Here is a 15,706-nt window from a genome sequence, read left to right as displayed (position 1 = left end):
AAATTGTCTACGAAAATGGCGGCCAAATCACGATTTGCATGCCCACAAATTATCCGGTATTAGAACATTTTTACGTCCGAAAACTTGAGGGTTGTAGTAAAATAAAATGAAAAAAAAAAGTGGAAGCCGTGCAGAGGACTGCGAGCTCGTATTTCTGTGAAATTCGGATTAAATAGGGCCCTAAAATAATAAATGGCTCTATTTTTGCAATGGAGCGTTTATGCGTCCTTTTTCAAAATGGCGATGGGCTTCAGGAGTACTTTTAGAGGTGATCACATTTGGATGGAATTTTCTCCCCAAATCATTGGTTCATCCCAAAAAAAATTGGACAGAAATTGAAAGATGATGAAATACGCTTTAATTTGATGTGTGTCTCAAACACCTTGGAGAGTTGTGAGCATTTTAAATATTTTTTTGGAAATGCGCGTATTTATCACTGAGGTCTATGTATGCAGTCTATTTACTGGCCTGCAATCCAAAGCACTTTGTGTGCGGTTCGTCGACTTCAGAGTCAGGTTCGCGAATGGGAACCTCATGCTGCTGCGCGGTACAAAGGATGTACTGTCTATCGTGAACTACCCAGCTAAGAACGTTTTGCACCCACACTAGGCTAAATTGTAATTCTTGCCTACCCGTATACCTCCTGCTTCTGCGCATGTGCACTTCGCTGAAAATGTTTAGCAATTTAATTTGGTACTAAGCACCAATCAGCTGAGTACCAATTACAACAAAAAATACATAAACTGCATGAAGCTTTGGCTGGTAACATGTTTTACTAGTGAGCAAATATTTTGTGTGCTTAGCAAACTTCTTCTAGCAGCTCCGTCTATCGAGACGGGTAAATACTTATTTAACGTTTACCTCGCGAAAGAGGTAGTAAGAATGACAACGCACTGATTGATCGCAATGAATTAGCGTTATGGTTTGAAGATAAATACTTAGTCTGAGTTGTTGGTGAGCTTGCAATAGAAGCTATAACACGGATGCTTCTCCATGGGTACAGCTAGACTGCCACCAATTGGTCCTCTTTTTTGGAAATGTAATGTACATGCATTGCGCTATAGTGGTCGCATATTATGAATATCCGTCCTAAATCGTTCTTTTAAAGTAGGTATCACGCGCGTCGAGACCCGGTCATAAGATACAGCGGCGCGCTTATAGATATTAGTGGCGGCGACGGACAAAACACGACTGTCTAGCGACTCGTCCTCAAGTCTACATTGTTTTTTGTTTATAAGATGGAATTTGCGTCAGGGAGATGTAAATTTTATATTGGGATTTGCACTTCGACGACGTATTTTTTTAAAGTTCGGTTGTGGTACCCGCATCATCAGACTCGAACCGGCCAGCCGAACCGGGAAAGCGCGGTGGTCGAGTGGTAAGACGTCTGCACTAGTAAGCAGGAGGTCGTGGGTTCGAGTCCCACTTGATTAAGCTTGTGATAGTTTTTCTCGCAAGCACTGAGTGTACAGTCTCTATAAAATACGCCGGCCAAGGGAAAAACCCACTAAAAAATGTGCATATTGTTGTACGCATGTTCATGAACTCGGTGGTTGAATTAGCCGGTGGTATTGTAGTGGGGAGCTCAGTGGTAAGCCTGCAGTGCTTAGCAGGGATGGACTAAGTTCAGGAACTAAAAATGGCGCTGGACACATCAGTGGCAACGGACATCATCATTGGGTGGTGTATCTTCGTTTGTGAAGAACGACGCCGGCACCTGCTGAGCACTCTATAACAGTACTGGAGTGTATGTTTTTTTGTACCTCTGGTGGCCTAATCATGCACGGGCAATTCCTTAGCTGCATCGATCTGACGCTTAATGTCTTGAGCTAATTTATCCCAATTTACTCTCTCCCGAGTAGCATCGAAGCAAAAGAGGATATCTTGAAGCTCCCGTGGAACTGCAGATTTGCCCCTTCGAAGCGGGAAAATGACGTGACCGGCTTTCTTGAGTTTCAGAGCATGATGCATGAGAAACTCGCACTCCGTTTCGAAACCACTTGTAAGGACGAACAAAATACACGCACTGCTTTCCATCAAATGCAACTCATTGCTAAGGACGAAGGAACCTGCTAGGGCATATTCTTGGGTTGTGCACCCCTTTAATTTTCTGATCCCCAACTTGGGAAGCAATTCTTCGTGCACCCACTCTGCGTCACTTGCCGTGTGTACCACAAAGAAGTCAAAATCTTTCCGACCACAGCCCTTTTCAGGTGGTGAATCTGTAATGGCCATGCTTCTTATTCCCTCCACTAGTGATGCGGCAGCCCCATCTGCTAGCTTATCTGGGGTTTGGTTGGATGCCACTGCTGATACAGTAGCTTGACTTGCTTGTTCATCTGGGTATTGGTTGGGTGCTTCGAGCCCACTATCTGGTGAGGGGGCCACATCTTTGCCGGCATCAATCAGGCTAGGAGTATGTTCAGATGGTACGACCGGAGACAGACTGTCCAAGGTCTTGGGATTTTCCTTTTTGGGCTCTCCAACACCGTGATCCTCTTTCTCTTTCTCTGGGCTTTCCCAAGACTCCTTGAGTAACCCACCAGGGCGAGGAGGTGGGGTAAGAGGGGACGGTGGTTCGTTAGAAGTCAGCACAAACAAGAGACTGTCGTGGCCCGGGATTGTTTTACAGTAGTCGCTGAAGACCTGAACCTCGTGTTTGTACTCTACTCTCAATGTGCCAAAGACGTTCTTGATGAGGGCGCTCGTCCCATACTTTTCAACGGCCTGCCTCAAGGACTGGGCCATCTCCTCCAAGGGGGAATCATCCTTCGGATCGCTCTGCAGTAGGCACAAATAACTGCGGAATTGTTCATAGAAATAACCTGTATACTGCGAAGTGGCTGACTCCAAATTCAAAATTTCATCATACAGCTGAATGGACTCGCGATAGTGACCCAAGTCAAATAGGCAGCGCCCCAGCAAGCGTTTCACTGAAATTAACCGGTTACCGTCCTCACAATCTGCAGCCTTTTTCAAGTACTCGAACTCCTTCTCCAGGTATTGCCGTTTTGACTCCTTGGGCTCATCTGGGTCACACTGGACCAAAAGGTGATACACGTCCGCGACATTTAGCAAGTCCCACGACGCATGGCGTATGTCAATTGCCCTCTCCATATCAATTTTTGCGAGTTCTAGCACGCTTCGATCTGGTTTGGAGTGCCGTTTATTATCTAACTCAGCCATTCGCATCTTCCATTTGTAGAACTTCAGCCGAACTGTTCCTCTCGTACTGAAAGCGTAGAAATTGTAGTCGCTGTTGTCTAGTGTGATCGACTTATCCAGCAATCTCAGTGCCTCTTTTGTGTAATGCCTGAGGTGATACACAAAGTTAGCGTAGCGGGCTAGGATCCTCGGATTGTCCGGGTCACACTCGAGTGCTTTCTTCATGCATAGCTCCGGGTCTGCAACGTACTTTTTCAGATCGTCCGGCAAATGGGCAGAACTGCAGTGCTTCCTCATCTGAACCTTGCGGAGAATGTCTCCCAAATGGCGCCAACTTTCGCCTTGGTATTTGGAATCACCGGGATCCTTCTGTGTTATTTCATAGAAGATCCCGATAGCTGTGTCCATGTAGTCTGTGGCTTGAACGCGATGTTCACCGAAGCTTAACCTGTCGAAAATCTTATGCGCGTTCTTGGCAATGCAGAATTTCCAAAAGTCCTTCTCCGCCGTCTCTACCAGATCACCACCAAGCTCCAGTGTCCTTTGGAAGATATCATTCGATTCTATGAACCACTCTTTACCAACGCTGTCACGATCTGTGTGCATATCGCAAGCATAAGCATATGCCTGCTCTGCTAAGCACCTTGCTCTCATCCTAACACTGACTGCATCCTCCGTAGACTTACTTAGGAACATGTCAAGTTTCTTTTTGAACCTTTTACCTTCTACTGTCCTGTAAAGTTTATCCAAAACATACTGCATGTTTGCTAGAGCGTTGAGGTTGTGTTCATCCTTAGAGAGGACATCACGGAACTTTTCTTCAGCATCCTTGTAGCATTCGAGCCGGCATTTGAACAGACCAATCAGATTGAGGATGGCAAGTTCCTCAGGTCGGCCTTTTCGCTCCACTAGGTCTGCTTCAATGTCGAGCAGCTTCATCTTGAAAGCGTCTTTTTTCAAGTCTGGTTTATTGAAAGGCAGTTGTAAATGGAAAAGCCCCGGTGAAATATTCCTTTCCATGATGGCTGTGCAGACCGAATTTCAGACGGGTAGATCAACTTGATACAGTAACCTGTTGGGAAGAAACAAATGTAAATGTAACCATGCCTGTGAAAAACAGTTTACAGAAACGATCCGAACGAACTTCTAGATATGGCGTACTATTAACTCGTCGATTATAGTGGACCCCGTATGCGAATAAGAAGGACGCCATATGGTCCGGCTATAAACTGTATACGCTGTTCATGGTTGAAATGATAATCATTTCCCCCGAAACTTCCTATTACATTTTTTCAAGTGTCACAGGCCTATCTGTGGACATACTGACAGGTAGCATAAAGAGCTCTTTTATTCCGTGGGGGTGGGGTGGGGGGGGGGGGTTGTGATTTGATGATCATGACAGTGATGGTGGTGATGGTGATTTTTATCCCCGTATATGGTCCCATCAGTTTGATCAGGTTGTCAAAGATGATATGGTAATGATGTGGCAGTAATGATCATGATAGTGGAGGTGGTTGTGATGATGTTGGCGATGGTGATTTTTATCTCTGTGGGCCAAGGGTGTGGTCAGGTTGTCAAGGATGATCACGGTGGTGATGTGATGGTGATGATCCCGATAGCCATAACAGTGGTAGTTGTGCTGATGAAGATGTTTTTATCCCTGCAGGGGGCCACAAGTGTTGGGTTGGTAAAGATTATTATGGTGATGATCCTGATACTGATAATGGTGGAAGTTGTAGTAATTTTGGCGATGGTGATTTTTATCCCCGTATGGGCCCATGAGTTTGGTCAGGTTGTCAAAGACATTGTGGTGATGATGTGTCAACGAATTTTTAATTTAATTAATTGGTTTATTTCATAAAAATCATATTGCAGCAAAATGCTGAATTACATGACATTTACAGTGTTCAATAAAAAAGACAGCTAAACACAAAAATGTATTAAAAAAAAAAAAAACCTCACCAAGATGACAGACGATTTAAAATGAAGAAACACAGAGCATAAAAATAACATGGCAGCTGCTGAAGAGCGCCCTCAATAAAAAAAGATAATGATCATGATCATGATAGTGATTGCGGAGAATGTTGTTGCGATGGTGATTTTTTTTATTCCTGCATTACTCCGTAAGTGTTGTCAGGTTGTCAATGATTATGGTGATGATGTGATGGGGATGATCCTGATGGTGATGACAGTCGTAGTTGTTGTGATGTTGGTAATGGTGATATTTTTATACCTTTATTGGCCCATGGGTGTGGTCAGGTTGTAAAAAATGATTAGGGTGGCGATGTGATGGTGATGATCCTAAGAGTGATGACTGTAGTAGTTGTAGTGATTTTGTTAAAGGTGATTGTTATCCCTGTATGGGCCCATGAGTTTGGTGAGGTTGTCAAAGATGATTATGGTGGTGATGTATTGGTGATGGTGATACATGTTGGGGATGCTAGTGATGATTATGGTGATATGCAATATCGGCCCAGGTGGTAATGAGGTTGTCAATGATGATACGATGGTGTTTTGGTGGTGATGGTGATGATGATGATGATTTATTGATGATAATGGAGGTGATGGTGATTTTTCCCTATTTGGGCACATGAGGTTGTCAAAGATGATGATGGTGGAGATGGGATGGTGATGATCCTGATAGTGATGACGGTGGTAGTTGTGTTGATGGTGATTTTTTCCCCTGTATTGGCCCATGAGTGTTGTCAAAATATTGTCAATAATGATTATAGTGGTCATGTAATGGTGAAGATCCCGATAGTGATGCAGGTGATATTTGTGGTGAATTTGGTGATTTTTATCCCCGTATGGGCCCATGCGTGTGGTCAGGTTGTCAAAGATGATCATGGTGGAGATGTTATGTGAAGATCCTGATTGTGATGACGGTGGTTGTGGTGATAATGCTTTTTATCCCTGTTATATGTATGGGCCCATGAGTGTGGCCAGGTTTTCAAAGATGATCATGGTGGTGATGTTATATGATGATCCCGATTGAGATGACGGTGGTAGTTGTGATGATGGTGATTTTTATCTCTGTATGGGTCCATACGAGTGTGGTCAGGTTGTCAAAGATGATTATGGGAATGATATGATGGTGATGATCCTGATTGTGATGACAGTCGTAGTTGTAGTGATGGCGATGTTTATCTCTGTATGGGTGCATGAGTGTGGTCAGGTTGTCAAAGATGATCATGGTGGTGATATTTTTGTGATGATCCTGGCGGTGATCGATGACGGTGGTAGTTGTGGTGATTGTGATTTTTATCTCTGTATGGGTCCATGAGTGTGGTCAGGTTGTCAAATACATGTATTATTATCGGGATGATGTGTTGGTTGTCAAATACATGTATTATTATGGGGATGATGTGATGGTGATGATCCTGATGGTCATGACGGTTGTAGTTATATGGTGATGTTTATCTCAACACTCATGGTCGGGTTGTCAAAGATGATTATGGTGGTGATGTGATGGGGATGATTCAAATGGTGATGACAGTGGTAGTTGTGGTGATGTTAGTGATGGCAATTCTTATCCCTGTATGGGCCCATGAGTGTTGTCAGATTGTCAAGGTGATTATGATGATGATGTGATGGGGATGATCCAAATAGTGATGACAGTGGTAGTTGTGGTGATGTTGATCATGGTGATTTTTATCCCTGTATGGGCCCATTTATGATCAGGTCGTCAAAGATGACTATGGGGATGATGGGGATGATACTGATGTTGATGACGGTGGCAGTTGTGGTGATGGTGATATGTTTGGGTCCATGAGTGCGGTCAGGTTTTCAAAGATGATTATAGTGATGATGTGATGGGGAACATGATAGTCAGTGGCGTAGCCAGGAATTTTTCAGTGGGGGGGGGGGGCCGCTGGGGGGCTGGAACATTTCATGGGGGGGGGGGCGGCATGTAGATCAATGATAATTTTTTTTAGAAACTCAAAATCTCAGTGGGGGGGGGGGCGACTGGGGGGGCGACAAGGTTTCATGGGGGGGGGGCTGTCGCCCCCTACGCCCCCCCCCCCCCGTGGCTACGACACTGATGATAGTTGTGGTCATGGTTATGATGATGGTTGATACATTTGTTGCCAATTAGTGTTGCCAGGTTTTCAAGCACGATAATATGGTGGTGATGTGATGGTGATGATCCTGAGATTGATAACGGTGACGTTTGAGGTGATGCTATTGATTGTGACTTGTATGCCTCTGTTGGGCCATGGATTTGCTCAGGTTGTCCAAGATGATGGTGGTGATGGGTTAGTAATTAACATGATGCCTATGATGATGGTGTTTGTTTTTTTTATCCCCGTATGGGGTCATACAGGTTGTCAAGATGATATGGTGGTGATGTGTTAATTGGTGATGATCATGATAGTGTTAGTGGTGATCATGGTGGAGATGACGTAATGGTAATCGTGGTGATATTTGGCTTGGGCTTGTGAACACAGACACCAAAAAATCAAAGGTATGACACAAACTGTTCCTTACCGTGCCTACCCCATGTCAGTGAAATTAAAAGGGAGCCTTTACAATTATTTCCATTCACGAATCATCACTACTGAGAACCTGCATGGGGGCAATGGTGATGGGGATGATATGTGGGCTCATAAACACTGACACCGATGATCATTTCAAAGGTATGAAAAAACAGTTCCCTTCCCCATGCCAGTAAAATTATAAGGGAACCTGCAATTATTTTCATTCACGAATCATCACTATATTTTCAGAGAACCTGGGGGCAGAGGCGTACTTGTGTGTGTGTGGGCACATGATGTGAAGCCCAACATGCCATAAAAGCAAACATACGTACCTGACAGTTTCCCAAACATTAGTTAGGGAAGTAGTCGATGTCCTCTCTCGTCAGTATCGTGTACACTGCGTAGTTGAAACCACATCCACAAAATACACAACAGTACATTCGGTAGAAGCTCCTGAATCTGGACGACAACCGGGGCTGACTTTGGCATAGAGCCACCGCCCAAACGACTCCACAAACCCCGCCCACAAATTAAAGAAATCCCTCCTCACTCATAAACTAATAATCGACTTCGGCAATTAGAGCATTCGATGGGGCACCATCATCGTACGATTGCAAAATGTCGACATGCAATTGGGATTGCCTATACTGCGCATGTTTGCAAACACCATAGGTGTTAAAGGTTAAAGGTCTTTGTTTTTCAGTACATAATTTTAATGCCAACTTTTAAATGGCAAGAAAGGAGAAGAGCAGTAAACAAAATCATCAATTTCAAACGGTTAATGACTACTTTTTTCCCCAAAATCTTTAGGAAATTTAGTCAGGTAGTCCACAACAGGGGAACATTTCTAAAATGTGTAGGTGACTGAGGAAAACGTCTATTATTTTGCTCGAGCCCTTTAAAATCTCCGGTACAGGCCGATCATTTTCTGTACAAAATCATGTCAGAATACGCGAAGGATTGTGGGTGAAGCGCACTGACCTGACGTGCGCGCACATGAACAACCAGCGTTGGTGACCTTGACGTCACAGGTCGGCATCCAATCACGGTATCCTATTCTAATCTAACGATATCATCCCATGTACTGCGTGCCTTCGGTTCATGGCCGCGCAGGCACAAGTACGAGTGCAACCCAACCTCGTCCCCAGTGCTTACTTTATTTACAACATCGTTTCCAATAGTAAGCCCTGGATAGGAAACTTTCTTCCTGTATCCTGATTCGATACCGCAATTGGCTAGAAATGGATTTATATCGTGTACTTGGTGTTGTTATTCACAACGTGCAGTACGTGTTTTCGTGATCATTCGTCCACGGCTTCTCGAAAATATTCGTCTCCTTTCCAACTTGTTCATATCAATATGAAATGTGATACTGCATGTTGTCTCGTTAAGATCGTAACATTATTAAAATAAAATCGTATTTTCGAAACTCATGCCATGCTCCAGCCTCGACTCCAGGGGCGCGTGCTCGTTCGTTACGATCGCGCAAGGCATGATGGGAAACAACATGGCGCTGCAAGATCGTACCCACGGGGCACGAGGTTGGCCATGCTCGCGCTGCGCCGAATTGATTCTGCTTTTATCCCAGACACCGCATACAAAAACAAATGCAAATGTAACGCACATGCAGGCACCAGACTATTCCTCATTTGCATCAATTTTGCACATGCAATTGTGAGAGAGCTGGTAGTGGTGGGCGCGTACTGCTCGAAACCCTGGGGACGAGGTTGGAGTGGGACCAAGGTCACGTTCAGAATTTCTCATCGGGGGAAATCCCAGCGGTGAGTAATCGTATTCATATGCAAATAGCTTATGAAATGTGTTTATGGCCACTCTGCAGCCAGTGGCACAATGTGCCGTTAACACAGCTGGTACAACTAGCGCGATAAGCCTTCCACACTCGACTATTTATATTCTCCGGTGTAGCGTGAATATCCGACTCAATGAAATATGAACTTGTTGGTAGTTTTGCGCACGCGTTAAGTATGATAATATGCTATTTATAGGATAATATATATGAGAGTGACCTGTCACGTGCGAGGGATTAACCAATAATAGGGAATAATAGGGATTCTCATATGACACGAGTCGTAGGCATGTTCTGCTGTATGTTTATTTCGTTCATGGTATTGAGAGCTCAGGTAGGCTTAAACTTGAGAAAATATTTTAATTACTAGTATCCAAATCCGCAGGACATGTTAAAGAGGTTCTAGCAATCAAAGAAAAAAAATCTTATATTTTTGACAACAACAGTATAATTTTTTTATTGAAAACAAAAACGGTTTAAAGAATTGTACAATGCACAATGTACAAGAAATAAAATTTTCCACAACACTTTCATTTATTCATGGATACCTGTTGTTTGGAAATAAATACAGAGGAAGCCAGCAGACAGAATAATTTGACGGGGTGTTTAGTACCAGTAAGATCTTAAATCCAAGCTTTTTGATAATTGAATTCGGTCGGGTATTGGGCTAGATGCAGTTGATCCTATATGCCTTTAAAACAAACTACATAGTCTCCGCCAAGTCATCAGGCTCTGGTTACTTTGGAAACCTGACATTATTATGTACATCATGGTGACAAACAATTGCTTCAAATTTATTTACATTTGCTCCGCCAGTGCTGTTCGTCACACTTGGTGGGTTTTTTTCCCAAGTTTTTTTTTACCATATACCGCTTAATCTTATATCCCCTTGTGGCAACTCATAGGAAAACCCACCATTTTGAGAAATTCGACCAAAATGTTCTAACTCGTATACTGCATGCATTTTTACCAATGCACGGCTAAATGTACTCTTTGTTCGAAGATATCCTTAGTGGTGCATTGGACTGTGAAGGGATTCACCGACGCGTAGCGGGCGCCCTTAATTAACACACACGGTATAAACAGGCCGCAAAGGCTGCAGACCAGTAAACAGGCCCGAAATTGTCTACGAAAATGGCGGCCAAATCACGATTTGCATGCCCAGAAATTATCCGGTATTAGAGCATTTTTACGTCCGAAAACTTGAAGGTTGTAGTAGAAATAACATGGAAAAAAGTGGAAGCCGTGCAGAGGACTGCGAGCTCGTATTTCTGTGAAATTCGGATGAAATAGGGCCCTAAAATAATGAATGGCTCTATTTTTGCAATGGAGCGTATATGCGTCTTTTTTCAAAATGGCGATGGGCTTCAGGAGTACTTTTAGAGGTGATCACATTGGTTCCTCCCAAAAAAAATTGACAGAAAATGAAAGATGATGAAATAGCTTTAATTTGATGTGTTTCTCAAACACCTTGGAGAGTTGTGAGCATTTTAAATAATTTTTGGAAATGCGCGTATTATCACTGAGGTCTATGTATGCAGTCTATTTACTGGTCTGCAATCCAAAGCACTTTGCGTGCGGTTCGTCTACTTCGTAAGTCAGGTTCGCGAATGGGAACCGCATGCTGCTGCGCGGTACAAAGGATGTACTGTCTATCGTGAACTACCCAGCTAAGAACGTTTTGCACCCACACTAGGCTAAATTGTAATTCTTGCCTACCCGTATACCTCCTGCTTCTGCGCATGTGCACTACGTTGAAAATGTTTAGCAATTTAATTTGGTACTAAGCACCAATCAGCTGAGTACCAATTACAACAAAAATGACATAAACTGCATAAAGCTTTGGCAGGTATTACATGTTTTACTAGTGAGCAAGTGCGCTTAGCAAACTTCTATGTCTAGCAGCTCCGTCTATCGAGACGGGTAAATATTTATTTTACGTTTACCTCGCGAAAGAGGTAGTAAGAATGACAACGCACTGATTGATCGCAATGAGTTAGCGTTTTGGTTTGAAGATAAATACTTAGTCTGAGTTGTTGGTGAGCTTGCAATAGAAGCTATAACACGGATGCTTCTCCATGGGTACAGCTAGACTGCCACCAATAATCCTCTTTTTTGGAAATGCAATGTACATGCATTGCGCTATAGTGGTCGCATATTATGAATATCCGTCCTAAATCGTTCTTTTGAAGTAGGTATCACGCGCGTCGAGACTGGGCATAAGATAATAAACATAATACATATAGGCGCGCTGGTAGATATTGGTGGCGCCGATGGACAAAACACGACTGTCTAGCGACTTGTCCTCAAGTCTACATGTTTTTTGTTTATAAGATGGAATTTGCGTCAGGGAGATGTAAATTTTATATTGGGATTTGCACTTCGACGACGTATTTTTTTAAAGTTCGGTTGTGGTACCCGCATCTATACATCATCAGACTCGAACCGGCCAGCCGAACCGGGAAAGCGCGGTGGTCGAGTGGTAAGACGTCTGCACTAGTAAGCAGGAGGCTATGGGTTGGAGTCCTACCTGAGTAAGCTTTTGATTTTTTTTCTTGCAAGCACTCGGACAGTACTGGGTATACAGTATTTATAAAATACGCTGGTGAAGGGCAAAACCCACAATGTACATTGTTGTTAACATGTGAACTCAGCCGGCGGAATTTAATGGTGAGCTCAGTGTGGTGAGCCGGCGGTACCTAGCTGGGATTGACTTTGCGAACTGAAGGTGGCGCTGGACACATCAGTGTCAAAGGACACAACAGTGGTGTTTATGAGTTTTTTTCTGCATTCAATCTGGAACGTTGAACAATATAGAGAACAATATGATGCCCAATTCCCGAAGATCCCCAATTTACGATTTTGTACAAAACGTATGCGAGGTCTTCCTAAAAAGTACAAACATAAGACGGACAATAGGGGATCCCCTATTGCAGGCATATAGTCACTGTGTGCGTTTGTACTGTGAGGAACGAAGCCGGCACCTGCATGAGCACTCTGTAACAGTACTGGAGTGTAACCTCCGGTGGACTACGCATGCTCGAAGTCCTTCGCTGCATCGATCTGACGCTTAATGTCTTGAGCTAACTTATCCCAATTTACCCTCTCTTGAGTGGCATCGAAGCAAGAGAGGATATCTTGAAGCTCCCGTGGAACTGCATACTTGTCCCTTCGAAGCGGGAAAATGACGTGACCGGCTTTCTTGAGTTTCAGAGCATGATGCATGGGAAACTTGCACTCCGTCTCGAAACCACTTGTAAGGACGAATAAAATGCAAGCACTGCTTTCCATCAAATGCAACTCATTGCTAAGGACGAAGGAACCTGCCAGAGAATTTTCTTGCGTTGTGGACCCCTTTAACTTTCTCATCCCCAACTTGGGAAGCAATTCTTCGTGCACCCACTCTGCGTCATTCGCCGTGTGTATCACAAAGAAGTCAAAATCTTTCAGCGTCGGATCAGAACCTTTTTCTGGTGGTGAATCTGTAATGGCCATGCTTCTTATTCCCTCCACTAGTGATGCGGCAGCCCCATCTGCTGGCTTATCTGGGGTTTGGTTGGATGCCACTTGTGATTCGGTAGCTTGACTTGCTTGTTCATCTGGGTTTTGGTTGGGTGCTTCGAGCCCACTATCTGGTGAGGGGGCCACATCTTTGCCGGCATCAATCAGGCTAGGAGCCTGTTCAGATAGCAACAACCGGAGACAGACTGTCGATGTCCAAGGTCTTGGAATTTCCCTTGTCAGGCTCTCCAACACCGTGATCCTCTTTCTCTGGGTTTTCCCAAGACTCTTTCAGTAACCCACCAGGGCGACGAGGTGGAGCAAAAGGTCCCGGGGGCTCGTTAGAAGTCAACACATACAAAAGACTGTCGTTGTTCTGGATTGTCTCACAGTAGTCGGCGAAGACCTGAAGCTCGTGTTTGTACTCTGCTCTCAATTTACCAAAGCCGTGCTTGAAGAGGGCGCTAGTCCCGTACTTTGCAACTGCCTGCCTCAAGGACTGAGCCATTTCTTTCAAGGGGGAATCATCCTTCGGATCGCTCTGCAGTAGGCACAGATAACTGCGAAACTGTTCATAGAAGTAGCCTGTATACTGCGAAGTGGCTGGCTGCAAATTCAAAGCTTCACCGAACGACTTAATCGACTCGCGATAGTGGCCCAAGTCGAATAAGCAGCGCCCCAGCAAGCGTTTCACTGACATCAACCGGTTACCAGCTTCACAATCTGCAGCCCTTTTCAAGTACTCGAATTCCTTCTCCAGATATTGCCTTTTTGACTCCTTCGGCTCATCTGGGTCACACTGGGCCAACAAGTGACACACTTCCGCGATATTTCGCAAGTCCCACGAAGCATGGCGTATGTCAATTGCCCTCTCCATATCAAATTTGGCGAGTTCTAGCACGCTTCGTTCTGGTTTGGAGTGACGTTCCCTGTCCTCCGTCGCTTTTCGCATCTTCCAATTGTAGAACTTCAGCCGAACTGTTCCTCTCGTACTGAAAGCATAGAAGTTATAGTCGCCTTTGTCTAGTGCAATCGACTTATTCAGCAACCTTAGTGCTTCTTCGGTTTTGTATCGCTTGTGATGATACAGAAAGTTTCCGTAGCGAGCTAAGATCCTCGGATTGTCCGGGTCACACTCGAGTGCTTTCTTCATGCATAGCTCTGGGTCTTCAATGTACTTTGCTAGATATTCCGGCAAATGGTCAGAGCTGCAGTACTTCCTTTCCTGAACCTTGCGGAGAATGTCTGCCAAATGGCGCCAACTTCGCCTTGGTACTTGGCATCACCGGGATCCTTTTGAGTTATTTCATAGAAGTTTTCTATAGCTTTGTCCATGTAATCTGTGGCTTGAGCTTGGTGTTCACTGTAGCTTAACCTGTCGAAGATCTTATGCGCGTTCTTGGCGATGCAGAATTTCCAAAAGTCCTTCTCCGCCATCTCTACTAGATCCCCACCAAGATCCAGTGCCTTTGGAAGAGATCATTGGATTCTACGAACCGCTCTCTACCGACGCTGTCATGATCTGTGTGCATATCGCAAGCATAAGCATATGCCTGCTCTGCTAAGCACCTTGCTTTCATCCTAACACCGACTGCCTCCTCCGTAGACTTACTTAGGAACATGTCTAGTTTGCTTTTGTATCGTCTACCTTCTACTGTTCTGTAAAGTTTATCCAACACGTACTGCATGTTTGCTAGAGCGTTGAGGTTATGTTCATCCTTAGAGAGGACATCGCGAAATTTTTCTTCGGCATCCTTGTAGCGTTCGAGCCGGCAATTGAACACACCAATCAGATTGAGGATGGCAAGTTCCTCAGGTCGGCCTTTTCGCGCCTCCAAATCTGCCTCAATGTCGAGCAGCTTCATCTTGAATGCGTCTTTTGTCAATTCCGGTTTGTTGAAAGGCAGATCTAAGTGAAAAAGCCCCGGTGAAATATTCGTTGCCATGGTGACAGTGGAGACGGAATTTAATTTCAGACGGGCAGATCAACTTGATACAGTTACCTGTTTGGGAAGAAACAAATGTAAATGTAACCGTGCATGTGCCAGACAGTTACGGAAATGATCCGAACAAACTTCTAGATATGGCGTACTTTTGAAGGATTGATTTTATGGACCCCGTACGCGAACAAGAGAGGACGCTGCTTGGGGTCACCACTCTTACCCCAGTTTCCGGTCCTGCTACAAACTGCATGCATTCTCTCCCGTACACTGTTCATGGTTGAAACTATGGTTGAAATAACAGTCACTGTTTCCTGATACCTCCTATGGCAGTTTTATTAAAGTTTACATTATGCCTACATGCGGACGGGTAGCATATAAAGAGTTATATTTCCTGGGGTATCCAAGATTTTTTCGGACTGTGGCTGGACATAAGGGTCGATTGCGTCCGCCTACTCACTCGCGCATCACGACCGGATGATCGTTTCATGGTTATGCTCTTCAACCTCTGACCCGTTTCACAAGGGTGCACTGAACCAATTCAAGCCCCATTGAAAACAGCGTAAAATCAACAAAGTTCAGGGCCAAATAACATGCAAGCCGACATCACTGGGGTTTTCTCAAACAAATATTTCATTATTGTCTTGTACTTCATCTTTTCATTTCTTTTCAATTTTGGGTAGACTAGCCGATTACATTTTTAAATATTCACACCAAAACAATTCACCTCCCGAAAAGTGATAATTCCCAAGCCTGCATGTAGCCGTTTTACAAGTGGCATCCTTCCACTTTCTCAGGCAAATAAGACCCATTTT

The 15,706-nt window shown here is 44.3% G+C and overlaps 1 protein-coding gene and 1 pseudogene across 1 annotated transcript; both read right to left on the bottom strand.

Annotated features, from left to right (window-relative positions):
• Nucleotides 1-405: 405 nt before the first annotated feature.
• On the bottom strand, nt 406-8,259 carry LOC119743569 (tetratricopeptide repeat protein 22-like). The gene is made up of 2 exons (XM_038219991.1): nt 7,976-8,259; nt 406-4,237 (listed from the first exon to the last, which is right to left on the bottom strand). Exon 2 carries the CDS (start codon nt 4,183-4,185, stop codon nt 1,774-1,776), a length of 2,412 nt encoding a protein of 803 aa, XP_038075919.1. The 5' UTR covers nt 4,186-4,237; nt 7,976-8,259; the 3' UTR covers nt 406-1,773.
• A 3,021-nt stretch (nt 8,260-11,280) lies between these two features.
• On the bottom strand, nt 11,281-14,941 carry LOC119742549 (annotated as a pseudogene).
• Nucleotides 14,942-15,706: the final 765 nt, after the last annotated feature.

Source organism: Patiria miniata, unplaced genomic scaffold (genome assembly GCF_015706575.1).
Source record: "Patiria miniata isolate m_02_andy unplaced genomic scaffold, ASM1570657v1 HiC_scaffold_6, whole genome shotgun sequence".
In the NCBI taxonomy this organism is placed as follows: domain Eukaryota; kingdom Metazoa; phylum Echinodermata; class Asteroidea; order Valvatida; family Asterinidae; genus Patiria; species Patiria miniata.
This window is presented reverse-complemented; position numbering and strand designations above follow the sequence as displayed.